Genomic DNA, 17,921 nt, shown 5'->3' with positions numbered 1-17,921 from the left:
AATGTCTTTGGCCAGAGTATGTAGCAAAGAGTAAAGTACTACTCATTTAAATTACAATATTAACTTTAAGCTTTCAAATTACTTTAGTAAAACCCAAAATAGATCATCCAAGAAACAAAGAATCTCGTTATTTTTTAGAGTAGAATCAGTTATGTATTGTATTTGTACTCTAGTCTTCATATTTGTTTTATCTATTTTTGTCTGTTTCACCGTCAAGTGCTAAAAGACAAGACAGAGAAGCTTAATTCAAGTAATTTTAGAAGTCTGGCCAGTAAATTATATTAAAATGTATTTGTACTAAAGTGCTTGTGAATGAGTCTTACTACTTTCTGAGCGGCTGCTGGTTTAGAACTTTCTTTCCAAAAATCTCTCTCCTTAAGGCTGAACAAAAGGAGGGGCACGTTTTGGGGAGTATTCCCTGAGATTTTTATAGAAGAAGCAAGTCTCGAGTGTAGTGAACATAGTAGCCACAAGCATGGCTTCTGAAGTCAAAACACTAGCCCTGTGATCTTGAGTTACTTAACCTCTCAGACAATTCCCTCAGATATAAATGGGAAAGACAGCATTTACCTCAGAGACTTAAATGAGATCATGCATTAACAGCCCACAGCAAAACTCCGGGTATACAGTAAGTGCTCAGTGAAAGTTTACTACTATGAAGAGTGAATTAGAATGTACCAGGTCGTTTTGCACCATTCCCAACAGCAGGTGTCACTCTCTCCCCAAGTGCTGAAAGGGAGTCACATTTTATTGCTTATTCAGATGTCTGTGCATTCTCTACGTATTGGGGAACGAAAGGTAGATACCACAAATTCCTATAGATATCTTATGATTAAACAGCACAATTTTAAGCACAGGCCCCAAATCACTGTTTGAGAATTAAGAGCTATCAAATTCATTACACCCCTCCCCACTCCCAAGTACACACGGGTTGGGGGAGGGTGGGATGGGAGAATGACAAAGGCCTGGTGAGCCAGATTCAAGTCAGAAGACACAGCCTAGCAAAATATTCTGCTGTAATTTTCTAAATCCTTATTTGAACCTCCTTACTCTATACATTTTCAAAAAAAGGGAAAGAAACTGAACAAAAAACGGCTCCATATTTTGAAAAAAATAACAATTTGGTACTACCATATATTAAATTAGAATGATCAACTCTTGATTTGAGTTAGAATCTAGATACTTGAGATACAACCAGCCCTAAAAAGGTAAGCTCTATTCATCCATCTGCACAGAAAACATGCACTTTTTTTTAAGCAGAGAAAAGAGCTACTTCAACATCTTCTGCTTTATAGGTCAATGGAATTCCCCACAATGGCCAGCCCAATAAATACATGTTGAAACTGCCAAGAGTTTAGCAAATGAAGCACTTAAAAAAACAGAACTATTCCTTTTATTAGGAAACTTAATTTAGTGATTTCTGTACTTTTCCTTATAAGAATATAAGAAAAGGTGACAGCTGATGTTCAGAAGTGGAAACCACATAATCGGACAAAAAAATCACATTTATTTCAATAGCTCAAAGTGCAAATACAGCAAGTTGGTTCACAAAGTTTCAAGATAACAGTTTTAAGTATAATAACTTGATATACAAAAATGAAAGGGTAAATAGCAGAAATAAAGCTCAATTTTTAAAAAATATTCAAGTAACCTGAAAACTTTTAGATTAAAATATTCCACTTACATCAATTCAGAAATGCCTTAATTTCTAATTAATTAGACACCAGTAGCACATTGCAATCAAAAAGGACTTCTGAAAGAAAGAGAATCACCCCAAACTGGTCAGCTCCAGACAAGAGTGGAAATTCTCAGTGCTGGCTATTCCTCTGGACAGGCTCCCTCGTGCTGTATTAATTGATGTGGTTCAACCCATGATATTTTGACTTTTAGGAAAATTCTAAAAAATGTTTAAAGTTCAATGTGAGGCCAACATTACTATTAAGAGTTTCTGAAATGGCCACTATCTATTTAAAAGATTTAAAGAGCAATTCCAACTTTGGGCCCATGGTATCACTGAGGGAAAAGACATGAATACTTCTTCCATGACCTAATACCTTTCGTGAGGTTAGCAAGATGGCCCTTAAAATTCCCTCATGAAAATTATCCTTAAATACATATTTACTTATTTCTACACATACAGAACTTGTATGTAAAGTAGAAAAAGTTCCCACTAGGAAGATAATTAGAGGTTGTTAATGTTCTTTTTATCACTTAGCAGCCAAGACACATGTTTATTTCTGCTCCCCAGAAGCAATGTTAGCTACTAGCTTTAATCCAGGAAAACATGTATCTTCAGGAAGGTTTATATGAGATATTCATTCAGTCTTTTTCTCAACCTTCTTCATCTTTTCATAGTAGGCAACAAATTGAGCGTCTGTTCCAAAAATTCTATCCCACCAGGTAAATGTTGAAGCATAGTTTCCGACGAAGTTCATGTGGTGGAAATCGTGATGCCGAGAACCGGCGTAGAAAGGGATGAGATTTAAAGGGTTGAGAGGAATATCGTACCCACTGAAAGAAAAATGGTAAAGCTTAAGAAGGAAATAAATACACCTCTAATAATCAACACTTTAGTGACAGTCGCATGCTCATTAACTAATCCAAATAACATTTCACCTCACTTAAGTCATTTTATTTCTGACATGTTTACAAAAACCAAAAACTCACAGAAAATAGTGCATATTATAGAAATCACTGTAAGAAATTTTTAAAAACTTAAAAGATCTACAGAAATTAGTATTATACACCAGGGGATGAAAGAGAAGGCTTACAGTAATGAATCTTTAGATCCAGATTTTTGAGAATTATTTTTCTTTTCTGTTCTAGAGGAGCTTTCTCACCATAGTTAGTAATGTCCATAATACCACATATGTCTTTTAGGAAAAGTTATATGAAATTAGTGTCAAGCATTAAGAAGGTTAAACCTGTGAATCACTGGGTAGCAACTTCTCCTAGAGTTTCCTCCTTTATTTCTAATTACAAACAAAATCTGATATCCACAATTACACCAGTCAGAATCACCCCAATGCTGCTCTCTCGTTAGGAGACTGGGAGGCATGGAGGGAGAAAAGAACAATGGAAGGACAGAAAGAATGAAGGAGACATCATTTACAACTTATCTGCAGAAGGATATTCTCTGCCGAAGACTAGAAGCATTAATTTTGCTACTTAAGTGGTTTAAAACAGGTCTTAGGATTTGATGTTCTGCTTTTACAGGTATACTAGTAAGTCCCAAGGCAAAATGCAATGAATATATAATAATTTTAAAATAATGGAAAATTAGGAATATTAGGCATTTAAAAGGCATTAAACAGAAATAATTTACCACAAAATGCTTTCCAATCCACAGAAAGGAAGCACGTGAGATATGCACTATCACAAGCAGTGGTTGCATCAGTGCAGGGCAGGAGAGAATCAAAACATCCTTACTCAGTGAAGGCTGAATGTTTCAATATTCTTTTCAAGAGCTGGGGTTAGGTTCATTACAGAAGGATAAAGTAATTGCTGGTCCTGACTTACAGTATCAAACAGATTTTTAAGGAAACCACAAAAATATTTTCATTTGAACAATGCTTCAGGAAGACCCATGCAAGGAATGAAACCCGAAAGCCATAAAGAAAACGACTGATAGATTTCACAACATGAAAATTAAAAACTTCAGTATTATAAAAGAACTACCAAAAGTTAAAATTCAAATGACAGAGAGAAAACGTTTACGCATACGCAACAAATAAAGCTTACAGGAGACCAATAGGTTACAAAACATATAACCTAACAGAAAAATAGGCACAGGATATAAAAAGGTAATTCAAAGAAGAAAAAAATACTATTGGGCAATAAGCACACAAACAGATGCTCAGCCTCATGAATCCCTGGAGAAATGCAGATCACAACGCTGCAAGCCCTTTGCCCTCTTCCCGACAAAGATTACAAAGACTGTGGTACCCAGGTTGGAAAGGGTTTGGGGAGGGGGAAAGTGTTCTAATATATTCCTGCTGGAAATGTCAAGAGGGATCCTTCTGAAGGGCGGTTTTGCAGTAGCTATCAAAATCTTACTTCATTTGCCCAAATAATATATGCATATGTTCTCACTATAAACACGACAATAGCCATAGACAGGGATGTAAAAAAAAAATTCCATTATTTGAACTTTTATCCAATGATCACGTTCTCTTGTTTTCTTAAAAATAACAACATTAAAAAGGTTAACTTCTCCTATTAATCTACTTAGAAAAAAAGATAGTCTATGATAATGATTATCAAATCATTGGGCAAAATGGGTGAGGGGTGGTCAAAAGGGACAAACTTCCAGATATCAGAAAAATAAGTGAAGTGAAGCCTAGTGATTACAGCTAACAATACTGTATTATATTTGAAAGTTGCTAAGAGAGTAGATCTTAAAAGTTCACATCACAAGAAAAAAATTTTTTGTAATTATATGTAGTGACGGGTGTTAACTTACTGTGGTAATCATTTTGCAATATACACATATATCAAATCATTATGTTCTACATCTAAAACTATTTTATATCGATTATATCTCAATTAAAATACAAAATAAACAAAAAAAGAAAGATAATTTATAACCATGAAATAAAGATATTTTATGATACCTTACACCTGAATAGAAACCATAACTCACCTATGGACATCAATAGTTTCTATCAACCGCACAGTCACCCAGGCCCAAAGAAGAATTACATGATCACATAAAAGCAAGATTCCAATGAAAAATCCAGTTCCAAGAATTAGGGTTTCCAGAGGATGTGCATATTCAGCTTCCATTCCAAACGGAGCCTAAAATAAATAGATAAGAACTGCTTAATATATTCTGATGGTTAATTTTATGTGTCCGCTTGGCTAGCTTCTGGTGCCCAATTGCTTGGTCAAACAGCAGTCTACGTGTTGCTGTGAAGGTAGTTTTTACGTGTGATTACCATTTTAAATCAGCAGACTCTGAGTACAGATTGCCCTCCATAATGCAGGTGGGCTTCACCCAATCAGCGGAAGGCCTTAAAGCAAACACTGACGCCTCCCAAGCAAGAAGGGATTCTCAAGATTGCAACATAGAGACCTGCACGCCTGAGTTTCAAGCCTTCTGCCCTGTGAAATTCAGACCAAGACTATAACAGCAACTCTCACCTGAATTTCCAGCCTGTGGTCTGCCCTACAGATTTTGGGCTTGCCAGCCCCCACAATCACAGGAGCCAATTCCTTAAAACAAATCTGTATGTGTCTCTCTTATTCTTTCTGTTTCTCTAGAGAACTCTGGCTAATACAAATATTCTAATTTATTTATGCATATAGTTTTATAAAATTATATTGTTTCTCTATGTAATGATAGTATATCTCTAACTAGCTACATAAATATAAACAGTTAATTCTCAATAAAAGTATCTTTTTCCTACCAAACGTTCAGGTTCTAGGACGTCCTCAATAAAATCTTGATAACTGTCTTTGATGGTTTAAGACAAAGGCATTAAAGAACTGACTTGAACTCTAATTTCGGTTGATGCATCTGAACTTGTTCTGCCGAGAAAGGGACGCTTGGTTGAGCATACCACACCATCAGGATCAACGGGGACACACTGACATCACCAGTCTGACTAAGCTCATCAAAGGAGCTCAGATACAAACCACTGTTTTTGTGGCAGTCAGCAATGTGGGAGAAATGTGTTAAAACTAAGTCAGGAACTGTTTTAGAAGTCTATAGATTAAAGCTCATTGTTTTGGGGTCCCATTTAAATGACTCCAATATCACTATAGCCTCGATCGAACTGCCAGGTATCCAACTGTGTCAGGAGAGAGGTCAGGCCACAAAGATGAGAGTCAGAACTACTTCAGGGAACATTTTTCTTTCAGATCTCAACCTACCGTGAACTTAAGATACTGAAGAAAACTTAGAACTGGCTTTGGGGTTATGCGTGTGTGTGTTGTTTTAACAATCTTGACAAAGGAAAAAGAAAGAAACATCACTGACAAATTTAAAGAATTTGTCTCCTGGAGATAAAAATAACATTTTGCCTCTAATAGAAAAAAACGTATTAAATATAATTCTAACATACCTGAAATTCGTGATGAACTTTATGAATATATTTATATATTCTTTTGTGGTGTAAGAGCCTATGCAGGAAATAGTGCCAGGTGTCCTCAATCACCGCACAGCCAAAGCATCTTGCCAAAAGCATATACCTTTAAGATGAAAACACTGTAATAGGTATAAACTAACTTTTACTTAAACATCTAAACTTTTACTTGGGATCACTATTTGAGACATTACATAAAACCAAATATCCACTTACTAGCTTGACCTAAATGGATATATTAATCAACATATTCTCAAAACTGCTAGATACAGTGGCTATACAATACCACCTTAAAAATGGTTAAAGAGATTGACCACTATACCAATTCTAATTCATTTTTTATGAAATTCACAGGTATAAAATCAGAGCTAAGAAACAAGAACCAAGAGTTCTGGGAAGAGAGTAATATAGATGAAAGACTTGAACTAAGATTAACAATGGTAAAATCATCACTTTCTTCCACCAAAGAGAAGGACCTAAGAGCAATGGGCAAAAATATTTTATATACAACCGCACACATACATAGAAATGCTTTTATATGTTGAATATCCACTACATAGAAAAGATACATATCTCTATATTGGTATATTCAGGTTATATCAGGAACAGATATTTTAATACAAATATTATTTGAATACAAATGTGCTCAGATAATATATATTTGTATGTATATGGACACAATATTTATAAACCTCAAACTATTCTCTCATTTTTTTCATTCACTCTAGACTCAAAATGTAACATTTTTTCTTAGAATGAGCATGTGCATCTATATACAATTACATAAAGGATGCTATGGAAAACTTCTGATGCAAGAAACTCACCTTGCAATAAAATATTACATTAAAATACAGAAAGATATAAAAACGGAAACATTTTAAGTTTCTGCTATGGCTTACTTTTCTACATTTTATTTACTTCTAAAGTGTAGAACAAACAAACATTAACCAAATGAAGAAAGATGACATAAATATTAAGTATATTTTAATTGGGTAATGAACCAGGACTGAGTATAAAAATCCAATCTTTATCTACATACCATCTTGGCATTCTTTCCCAATCATAAGGAATATTGAAATATTCTGTAAAATAATAAGTTCCGCAAATCAAAGGAAACTGGATACAAAAGTGATTAAAGAGAAGTACTTTAAAACACTTCCACTGGTTTTCCCAAGTTTCTGGTTTATCCTGTGGAGAAAAATCACAATATTGAGGGTTAGCCTCTGATCAGTAGTTTACCCTCACAACTAGAAGTGAATTCCTAATTTTTTTCTCAAGTTTATTTGAGACCTTAATTCTATTAGAATTCTTGATGCTAATATTTAATCCCATTTCATGTGAATTCTGTATTACAGTTACGACATTACAGTAACTAAGGCCCAGGAATCGCATCCTCCCTTTCTAAATTCTTGACAATGACCATCACTACTTTAAATAGCTGGAGAAATTGTTAAAACACAAATCCGGGAGCACACACTACAGAATGAGCAACTCTGCCGTCTTTGCTGCCCACAGATCATTCACTTCTTCCACCTGGAATTCCAGGGGAGAAGAAATGTGTTATGCTGAGATGACAGTTGGGTTCGCCCAGCTGTGGCAGCAGTAGTACACACAGCGCTGGAGGCCTTTCGACACAGGCAGGACGTTTCCTGCCATTCAGCAGTACTCACGCCCAGAAATAAGTGCATTCGTGTTTGTACACAATGACAGAATTATAGACTCTCTGAGCGAGAACTTCAGAGATGTGTCCACTGGTTCCCAAAGAATGGAGCGCTATTGCCCACAGGTGATGAAGCTCACAGATTAAAGCCAAAATGAGAAAGGTGAAATCCACATAGCAAGCCGTTCATAAAACCTCATCAGGATATCAACTTGCTTAGCAAGCCATATACAAAAGAACTAAATTTATTCAATTTAAAGGCTGCACTTAGATAAGAAAAAGTACTTTTGGTTTTACAAAAAGATGGTGATAATAAATAGTAGTTATTGCTTTGTTTTAAACGTGCTTACTTAAAAATTCAGAAATCTGCCAACGAAATTCTTTTAACTGAACCATAATATCCCAAGTACGGGAACGACTGCGCATCAGCAGAAGCCCAAGGTCAACTACCTTGCCCAGGATCACACAGGCAATTATTAGGTCGTGGACTATCTAAAGCCTAGGTTCTCTGATCCAGGTCTATTCTTGAAATTCTGTAAGAGCTATCCTCCCTGACAGAAAAAGGGAAAGCAATGAACTGAGAATCAGTCGAGAGCTGGGCCCTAATCCCTGGGCCTCCACTCACCGGTTAACTAGCTCTCTGGTGCTCACAACTCAGTTTACTCCACAATAAAATGAGGCGATTAGACAAGGCAATTTATATTTGTTTCTTTTTTTTTTTTTTTGAGGAAGATTAGCCCTGAGCTAACATCTGCTGTCAATCCTCTTTTTGCTGAAAGACTGGCCCTGAGCTAACATCCGTGCCCATCTTCCGCTACTTTATATGTGGGACGCCTACCACAGCATGGCTTGCCAAGCGGTGCCATGTCCGCACCCAGGAACCGAACCGGCAAACCCCGCGCCGCTGAAACAGAACGTGCGAACTTAACCACTGCGCCATGGGGCCCAGCCCCATATGTCTGTCTTTCTATTTTTACTCTGAGCGTTAGCTGACCTCATTCCTCCAAACTTCCAGTCCACGAGTGGAGACAAAACAAATTGAGGATTCTGGCTTGGGCTGGCAGTGGCATTGTTTCCCATAGAAACTGTGTTTAACAGACTTTTAAATTTCCTAGCTAGAATCTGACACCCATGTAGCTGCAGAAACTAACACAATGTTCATCAACTATAACTAATAAAATCATATGCTATACTGTTTCAAGTGTACATAAAGTGGTTTAAAAGATAGTTAATTAAAAACTCATACGCAGTGGAATATCAGAGCTCATCATATTTTACTTTATTCACAACTGCATCCTAAGTTGAAGGAATACCATTATTAGGGCCACAGACTTAAGAAAGAATGTGTTTAGTACATGTGTCCTTGAGGAAAATTCCTAGAGAATTACTAAGATGTATGACTTTTAAAAACAGATCCTGCAAGGTCTACTTTATCACTTCATTCCTGTACATTTCCCCCTCACTGCCGAGCATGCGCACTAACTGTGACGGAGTGCATTCTGTTTGAAAGCAGAAAGCCTTCAGCGCTGTCTCATCACCCAGCAACTTCTTCCTGGGCCCCCAATGTTTCAGGGTATCTGCCTTCAAAATGCATAAACCTGTATCTAACTTGCACTGATTTTTTTTCCTTCTTTTTAAACTCTGTTATGTTGTTACAACTTGTACTGATTTACCATCACAATTTATTTTAGTATCAAAAAAGCTCAAAGCAGGAACTTAAATGGCTGTGAAACTCAAAGGAAGGCATGCTGAGTAGACTTGAAGCCACACCACCCAGCTTTTCAATCTCTGTTTATAAAAATAATTAGTTGTAACCAACTAGATGATTGCCTGTCCTTTCTTTTGCCACAATTTATTTTAAAGTCACTCATAAAACCTTGACTGAAAAAGGTCGTCCTCTCTATGGAAAGGTTACCACCTCTGACCAACGAGCCCGCTGCAGAGGGCAGAAGGACACAGACACGTCGGCCTAGCCAGCCACACAACAAATCAGCCTTATAGACAAATCAATGGGGGACACCTGGCAGCCAGAATCTCCCCAAACATGCAAGAGAACTTAGACATCGAAACTGAATTCTGCCTTTCAAGGCAGGCCCTCTTATAAAAAAGCATTTTGGAACTTCTGCGTCCTTAATTTAGGGTAACAGGATCCTCTCTGTTGGGCCACATCCCTTGTTATTCCCTGCCCCGTTTCCCTTAGTTCTTCCCCCCTGCTTTGGCTTGGAGTCCGGTCACCTGACCCCCTGCATGATTCCCACAAGGGATCAGTGTCAAGACTTGCTTCAAGTGAGACTCACTGGGAGAGGCAATGAAGCTCATAAATGATGAAAGAGCATGTGTACTGACTGCCAATGGAAGGACACTCAGTGAGCGCAAATTACTCTCCACAGATGAACGCTCTCAACATGCCTACTTTCTACCAAGACTGTGTGCCCCTGAGTTTTAGCTTGGCATGACTTTTTAAAAAGTAAACAGTAAGCATTAGAAACTACCACGGGTTTACCAAGTGCTGATAAATCATCTCTCTCTAATAAGCTAGTCCAGATTCTTTCCTGGGAATTGTGTCAAGCTCATCAGTCTACACATTAGTAGAGTTCACTATTCTCCCTGTTTCACACGGAGAAGAGGCATCTGCAAATCTCAACACCTTGTCATGCATGGTGGGCTCTCAACAAACATTTAGCGCACTGAAGCAAACACCTAGAAACTAGGAGCATCATCGCCTCTTTATTTGGGACGACAGGAATGCTGCTCAACTACCACCTTCTATTTAGGGAAAAAATAAAACTTTAACAGCCCTGAGCAAGATCTTAGAATATTAACATATAATTAGGGGCTGAGACATCAGGGGTTGGAGTCAATTGCAAAATAATACCCACAAATCCCAACTTTGCATTCCAGCTAGTTTAAAAACGAAAATCTATAAACTCAAATTAGATAAACTTTACATCTACTTAAAGCATAATTTAACAAATTATCCTTGAAATATCATCAATAATGATCTAGGGCTGTGCTGTCCAATATGGTAGCAACTGGCAACAAGTAGCTATTGAACACTTTAAACGTGCCTAGTCTAAACCGAGACGGGCTAAAATTAGTGTCAAATAGACACTGGATTTCAAAGATTTATTATGAGAATAAGATAAAATATCTCACTAAGTACTTTTTAATTCTCATTACTTGTTGAAATGATAATAGTTTAGATTTATTGTGTTAAATAAAATATATTATTAAAATTAATGTCTCTATTTCTTTTTACTTTTAATGTATTCTACTAGAAAATTTAAAATTATACATGTGGCTTCATTCTATGTCTGTTGGACAGCCCTGCTCTAGACTCTCTCAAAGCAAAGTTACATGTACTTTTAAAATCTTTAACAACACTAATGATAACATGCCATGGCAAGTCCATCATACTCACCTTTTGAATTTTGTACTTTTTCATGTAAGGTATAAACTGAAACAAAAGTCCAGGCAAACAGAACAAGAAATAAAGGGCCTCATGAACTATCAGAGATCCCCATGTTGCAATCTGGAACTTTGTGTAATTATTCAACATAGAGTTCCAAGCATTTTTAAATGGTTCTTGCAGAGGATTCTCAGGTAAAAGCGAGTCTACATACTCGACAGCCAAGGATGCTGAACTAAAGATGCTGGCACTTTCATTTGCTGCCATTTTTCAAATCTCTGCAGACGACCTTATAATTCTGTAAACATAAATAAATAAATACATGCATAAATAAGCAATAAAGCAAGCTAAACAATAAAATTCCAAGAAAGCAACTTTAAAAATGCATCTTTTGATAATTTAAAAAATATTAATTTCTAAAGAAGCACCCATTTCTCAGGTTCTAACCATATAGTTTAAAAAAAACAGTCTACTGGATGTCATGACCACCTCCACTTGTAGATATTGATTTAAAAGCCACATGTTAACTTCGAGGAGCAGGATCTAAAAGAACAACAGTGAATAAAGAATTTCAAGCCATCTTTAAAGAGACTTTTCGGTGTGGTCTCCAGGGAAAAACTTGTGATTTTAATGAGCAATATTGGAGTTTAAAAGTGTCACTTAAAACCCAAAGAATCTATAAAGAAAAAGCCCATCAAATAGGACTACATAAAAATTAAATACTTCTGATTGCGGAACAAAAAAACAATTATAAAGGCAAAGATCAAATGAAAAACTGGAAAATATTTCCAACACCTATAATATAACAAAGGGGACTGAAGTGTGTTTTAGAAAAAAGACTAGAAAGCCAATAAAAAAATGACCAAGGCCATGCACAAGTGGTTCACAGAAAAATTAATGTGAATACTAACTAAACAAACATGACTCAAATAAGGAAATGCACCCTAAAGAGAAAATCTTTTAAGTTTCATAGTGCCCGGTACCCAGGAATGATAAGGGGAACAATCTGCGGCAACAGGCATCACTGTACATTGTCGATGGGGAAATTAATATACCTTTGAGGAAAAAGTCAGTATCTATCACAATTCAAAATGAATACACCCTTTGACTCAGCAATTTTCTCACTCAAGTGTACAAAGACAGGCACACTAGGACAGAAGGATGCATTGCTGATAATCGCAAAAACAGAGAGGAAAAAGAAAAACAAAACATAAATAAGTCCATCAACAAGAAGTGAGTTAAATCAATTCTGTTAACTCCTTCCAGAGACAATTCTATAGCCACTTAAAGATCGAGGAAGATGTACACCCTACGTAGAAAGATGGCTAAGCTACAGTGTTAAGTGAAACAGCAAGTTGCAGAATAATATGGATAAGAGCCACACCTACATTTTTGTGAAAAGGTTATGCATTTTTTTTTCTTTAAAGATTGGCACCTGAGCTAACAACTGTCGCCAATCTGTTTTTTTTCTTTTCTGCTTTTTCTCCCCAAATCCCCCCAGTACATAGTTGCACATTCTAGTTGTGGGTTCTTCTAGCTGTGGCATGTGGGACGCCTGATGAATGGCGCCATGTCCGCGCCCAGGACCCGAGATCCTGGGCGGTGGAAGCGGAGTGCTCAAACTTAACCACTTGGCCACGGGGCCGGCCCCAAGGTTACGCCTTTTATCTATGCACTTTCATGCATATGCACATACAGAGACACACAAAGAAAATGTACAGGAGACCCAGGGAACGATCTAGAGCAGTGCCCTTCAGGAAAAGTGACCAAGAGGAAGTAGGGAGTGTGTGCGTCCTCATGTGCACACACAGCCGGGGGTGCTACGGAGGAGAAGAGGAAAACTTTACTTTCCATTTAGTACCTTCTTACAATTTTAATTTTTTTCACGACCATGTTTTGCTTCTGTAATAAATAAGCTTAATAGGCCACCAAATCAAAAAATAGAGAAACTTATGAAGATTGTTACTTGCCTAAAAATGTTCAGTGCTGTTTCTAATTTATGAACGATGATGGACCACTCTAAAAACAAATACTTTAAGCCTCAGAAGTGCTCTCAATAGTGCTTAAAATGCTCCACTCTGCTCCTCCACTCCCAAATTGACCTTATCCCATTCCTCTTAGAGGATGTCAGGAAGCTTAGCCAACTTCCACAAGTCTCTGAATTCATTTTGCATCCTTACTCTTTTGTCCTCATTCTCAAATGACTTACACCATGGAGACTATAGTGTGACATCCTGGGCCCTCCCAACCTCAAAATTTCCCTTTGTTTATTCGCCCTCTCCTTTGAGACTGACCAGTCTTGTGTTCTTACCTACCTCATCAAGAACTTGTCCGTCACTTAACCCTTTCTCATCTTTTGAATTTCCCTCTTCACTGAGGCCATTCCCTCAAGTTTAAAAACATACTCAAGTCCTCCTTTCTTGAGAAAAGCTTTCCCAACCTTTATCGCCTCTCCCCCAAGCCACTGTCCCATTTCTTGCTTTGCGCTAACCAACGTCTTTCTCAAAGGAGGTCAACATAAAGCCTCCCACTGCTTGATTCTGACTCACACAACACACTCAACTACTTGTAATCTAGTTTCACACTCACATCAAGATGCCCTCAATGATATTCTAAATTGGAAAATAAAAGTTGTTGCAATCCTCATGAGCTTCATTGCCAAATTCAACAATGTTTAACCAGTACCACTTACTAGCTGTGTGACCTTGAGCAAGTCACATCACCTCTCTGATCATCTGCAAAACTGTAAAAAAACAACAACAGTAACTAGATAGTGAGAATCTTTTCACAATGTATACGTGCATCAAATCATCACAATGTACACTTTAAATATCCTACAATTTTGTCAATTATACCTCACTAAAGCTGAAAAAAAAGAATAACAATAGTTCTAATGAGTCCAAGAAATAATCTTGTGAAGTCCTTACCATAGGATCTGACAAATAGCAGCCACAAGAAGCTAACAATTACTGAGCACTTTCCATATGCCAGGAACTGAGTTCTAAGAGGGCTACAGGCTCTCTCTATTAGACTTTAATCCTTACCACACCCTCGGGAGGTAGGGACTTTTATTATCCCCATTTTATAAATTAAAATAAAAAAAAAATTTATAATTTAAAAATAAGGTTAAGCAACTTTCCCAAATTATAAAAACGCTATGTGGGGGAGCCTGTGCTCTCATCCATTATGTTATGCTATCTAATTAATAAAGCACACAATAAATATTACAGCGAGAGGGGAATAATTCGTCCAGTTTACCCATGCCTCCTGATAGAGTGATCCATACAGGCTGTCTGTGTTCACGTTTCCCATTTACTCTCCAGCAGCTAGCCTGCTTTCTAGTCTCATCACCACACTGAATTTACTTGCTAAAATCACTAAGGGTCTCTCCTAACTGCCAAATCCAATGAGCCTTCTTTGGAGTTTATTTTATTTGACAATCAGGAAGATCTGATACTTCTCAAAATACTCTTCTTCCTTGGTTCTTGGGATTCACATGTTACACTCGGATTTAATTTGTGCAGTGATGTGCAGCACTGTGCCAGCTGCTGCTCTCACCTCCGACTTCACAAAATGTAAAATCTAGGGAGGAACACGAAGAAGGCACTGGACTATCAGAAAGGTATGTGAGCAGAAACATCAAGACCTGGATTTACAGAACGCCATGAGCACAGAGGTCCAGGAAAGAGTTCCTACAGAAAGATGTCATCTAAACTGAGATGCGGAGCACAAGGGGGAGGAGACCAAATTAAGAGAGTAAAGCAGGGTGGGGCAGGGGAATACAGAGGTGGTTTGGGCGGAAGGAACATCAGATCCAAAGATTCAAGCAGGAGATGAGAAAGACTCGAGAATTGAGGCTGGGAAGTTTCCCATGATGTTTTCCTTACTCCTTTCTGGCTAGTCTAGATTACCTTGGGTGATCTTAACTACTTCCTGTTTTTAAAATCTGCTGATATTATCCACAAGCTCTATTTCTAGCCCTCTCCCCTAAACTCCAGATTCTGATGATCCCTAAGTGTACTCGCCATCTCGGATCAGACAGCTCAGAGGCACGTCCAGTCCAACACCTCCCAAGATTCAGCAACTGCTCCCTGCACCCAAAGACTTTCCCTCCGTTAATCCCTAGCTTGGGGAACTGCACCATCACCTACTTCGACATCTCAGACAGAAGGTTCTAAGTCCCTCCCATCGCTACTGCCTGGGTGAAGTCTTCCAACTCTACTCAATTTAGAGACACCTGGATTAATTAACGTTCAGAAGTTTACTCTCCACACATAAGGGAGGAGAATGGATACATTGCCACCAACCGAACAAAAGCACAAAACAGGAATTAAAAAGCAGAGAGGAGGGGAAATAAAGAGCGATTTTTTTTCTCCTTTTCTCATCCTTAGGCAACTTGATTGACGGGAAGCCTGCTCTAGATAGAGCAGAAAGACGACATCCTCAGAAAAAAGAAATGCAGTTATTTTTGGATTTTCTGAGAAATCTTGAAGTTCAGCTGTCTGAGTACTGTCAGCCAGTGTGGGCCCTTGGGCCCCTTACCTTAGTTAAGCCCGGATCGCACTGGGTCCCTCATTTGCTGGAGATGCCAGGTCTCCAAGCGTGCCCTTCTTAAACCCTATCTCTATGACACAAGGCCAGAATCTATTTAAAAAGCAGAGTTAACTCTCCTCTTAAAAGCCCCGAAGTTCAGGGGCGTGCCTCCCCTACGGATAAAGACCAAGGCCTTCAGTGATGCACAAAAGGCCCTGCCAGGCCTCTCCCTTCTTCCTCTCTCACATTCTCGCCATCCTACACTTCATATTCTTACAAAATCTGACCTCTCATTCCTCCTGCGGCTTCATTTCTCTCTGCCCACAGAAACAGCATTCCACAGCCAGCAATGTCCTATCCAACTCCTATTCATCCTTCAGTAACCTCCTCTAAGACGCCCTTCCCAACCTCACTACGTAGTCTCACCGCACATACACAACAGATCTTATGCCCCAGTTGTGCTTCTGTTTTTGTAAAACTTGCAGCACTCTATCACACTTTGCTGTAACTGTCTTCTAACACGTCTTGTCTCCCGATGACAGTAAACTCTTAAAGGTAAGAAACATGCCTCAGCCCAGTTCCATCACTTAAGGATTGCACACGCTTTTCACCCGTTTCTCCCTCCACCCCCGCCCTCACATCGGGTACCGGGGCCCTCGTCCGGCTCTGAGCGCTCATCCACGCCCGACTCCACTCCCCTCAACCTTGCGGGGCATTGGTCCCGAGCCCTCCGCCGCCGCTTCCTCGTCCGCGAGGCTCCCTTCCGGCCCCCTCACCTGGACGATGGCGCCGGGACTGCGGGCAAAGCCTCGGAACCTGCCTCTCCCAGGTCGTGGGTGGGGCCCAGGGAGCGAGGCTGCCTCCTCCTGCCGTTATTGGCTTGAGAGGGCTCCCCGCCCCGCCTCCTCGGCGCTGTGATTGGCCCTTGCGGTTGCCGGCATCGTGTGACCCGTGCGTACGAATCCCAGGCCGTGCCAACCATTGGCTCCGCGGATGGAGTGAGGATAGTGAGACCGCGGCTTCCAGCCAGTGGCCAGCGCCGCCGCGCTCCCGGAGGCGGGGAAGCGCGAGGGCGCGTGACGGCGTGTCGGCGTGACGGAGCTGCACGGCCGGCCGCTACGTGCAGGAGCGACGAGTTGCCTTGGCAACTGGTGTGCCTGTGGACTTCAGCCTGCGCCGTCCAACGAGAGGGTACCAGGACACCGTCACCGCGACCTGGTTTAAGACGTGAAGTGTGTAGCAGCCATATTGCCAAAACCCGGGAAGAGACTAGTATAAATGAGTTTAAAACTCTGTTTAGACTGTTTTGTGTTTACAGATAGCCCCGCCTTCCTCTGGTCTACCCTGTATTTAGATCTTTCCTCCTTGTTTCCCCAGCCCAAGTATCCTTTAATAAACCTCTACATATGGAAGATGGAGCATTTCATACGCAGTGTAGCCCCTGCGACAATCCAGAGTTAGTTACCATTATCCCCATTTTGCAGATGCAAAAACTCAAGGCTCAGAAAGGTTTAGAAAATCACTTGACATAATGGATGGCAGATGGCTACTCCCCAGGGGTGTTAAGGCCTTGGCTGAGAGAAGGCTCCGGTGTTGGAATCCTGGGCGACACAGTGAGCGCCAGGGCACGGGGACAGAGGGTTGACACGCTTGTCACTTTGTAACCCTTGTAACAGCTCTAGCCTTAGCCATGCCTCGACACTGAAATGCTGTGTGCCAGGGTGTCAAAGTATGTACAGATGGTGTAATAACATACGAATGTAAGCTTTCACTTAAGTGCCTTGTAAAAATTTGCACAAGGGCACCATTTGGGTTGGCTAAAGTCACTTTCTATACAAGTTTGAGAACAGGATGCTCTTGTTTCTCTCGTGGGTGTGCTCAAACTGGCTCCTCTGCAGGAAATACTCAGCCTTCTTCTTTCCTACCCATCAGTTCAGATGCCTCTGCTTGAGAACGACCCCTGTGAGGTCCAGTGACCGCTACTCACTCTCCTAGCTGTTCCATGTGTCTGACACCCACATTTTTTGTAAAGTATCATAACAGGTCACATCAAATGAGCAGAAATGGGATCTGTCCCTTTGGTGGTCAGAATCAGAGCCCTGTTTTTAGGAGGCCTCTGCAGGAAGGTGAGTGGTGTCCTGAAGAGGATGCTGTGGAGCACCGTCGGGGTCCTCTTCTTCAGGACTTACCCAGGTGTTCAGCTGCTGAGTGTTGGCGGAGAGAACCACCTCTC

At 39.7% G+C, this 17,921-nt stretch overlaps 1 protein-coding gene across 5 annotated transcripts; it reads right to left on the bottom strand.

The window, feature by feature from the left end:
- Positions 1–1,487: 1,487 nt before the first annotated feature.
- Positions 1,488–16,596, bottom strand: MSMO1 (methylsterol monooxygenase 1). 5 transcript variants are annotated; one of them, XM_014851447.3, is made up of 6 exons: positions 16,465–16,596; positions 11,168–11,453; positions 7,126–7,274; positions 6,066–6,192; positions 4,643–4,797; positions 1,488–2,511 (listed from the first exon to the last, which is right to left on the bottom strand). In XM_014851447.3, the coding sequence occupies exons 2-6, from the start codon at positions 11,420–11,422 to the stop codon at positions 2,316–2,318; spliced, it is 882 nt and encodes a 293-aa protein (XP_014706933.1). In that variant the 5' UTR covers positions 11,423–11,453; positions 16,465–16,596; the 3' UTR covers positions 1,488–2,315. The 5 variants fall into 5 exon arrangements, with proteins under 5 accessions (XP_014706933.1, XP_014706934.1, XP_014706936.1 ...); XM_014851448.3 differs by having other exon boundaries at positions 16,337–16,515; XM_014851450.3 differs by having other exon boundaries at positions 16,328–16,491.
- Positions 16,597–17,921: the final 1,325 nt, after the last annotated feature.

Source organism: Equus asinus, chromosome 3 (assembly GCF_041296235.1).
Source record: "Equus asinus isolate D_3611 breed Donkey chromosome 3, EquAss-T2T_v2, whole genome shotgun sequence".
Taxonomy (NCBI): Eukaryota; Metazoa; Chordata; class Mammalia; order Perissodactyla; family Equidae; genus Equus; species Equus asinus.
The sequence above is the reverse complement of the archived record's forward strand: the minus strand, read 5'-3'. Positions and strand labels throughout refer to the sequence as shown.

What these genes read in the sequence shown, in the direction of transcription:
- MSMO1 (XM_014851447.3), bottom strand. Translation starts at nt 11,422, where the DNA reads ATGGCAGCAAATGAAAGTGCCAGCATCTTTAGTTCAGCATCCTTGGCT. An exon ending in AAAAGTACAAAATTCAAAAG is followed by an intron (nt 7,275 to 11,167) that starts GTGAGTATGATG and finishes TTTTCTCCACAG; the next exon opens with GATAAACCAGAAACTTGGGA. An exon ending in AAGTTCATCACGAATTTCAG is followed by an intron (nt 4,798 to 6,065) that starts GTATGTTAGAAT and finishes TATTTATTTTAG; the next exon opens with GCTCCGTTTGGAATGGAAGC.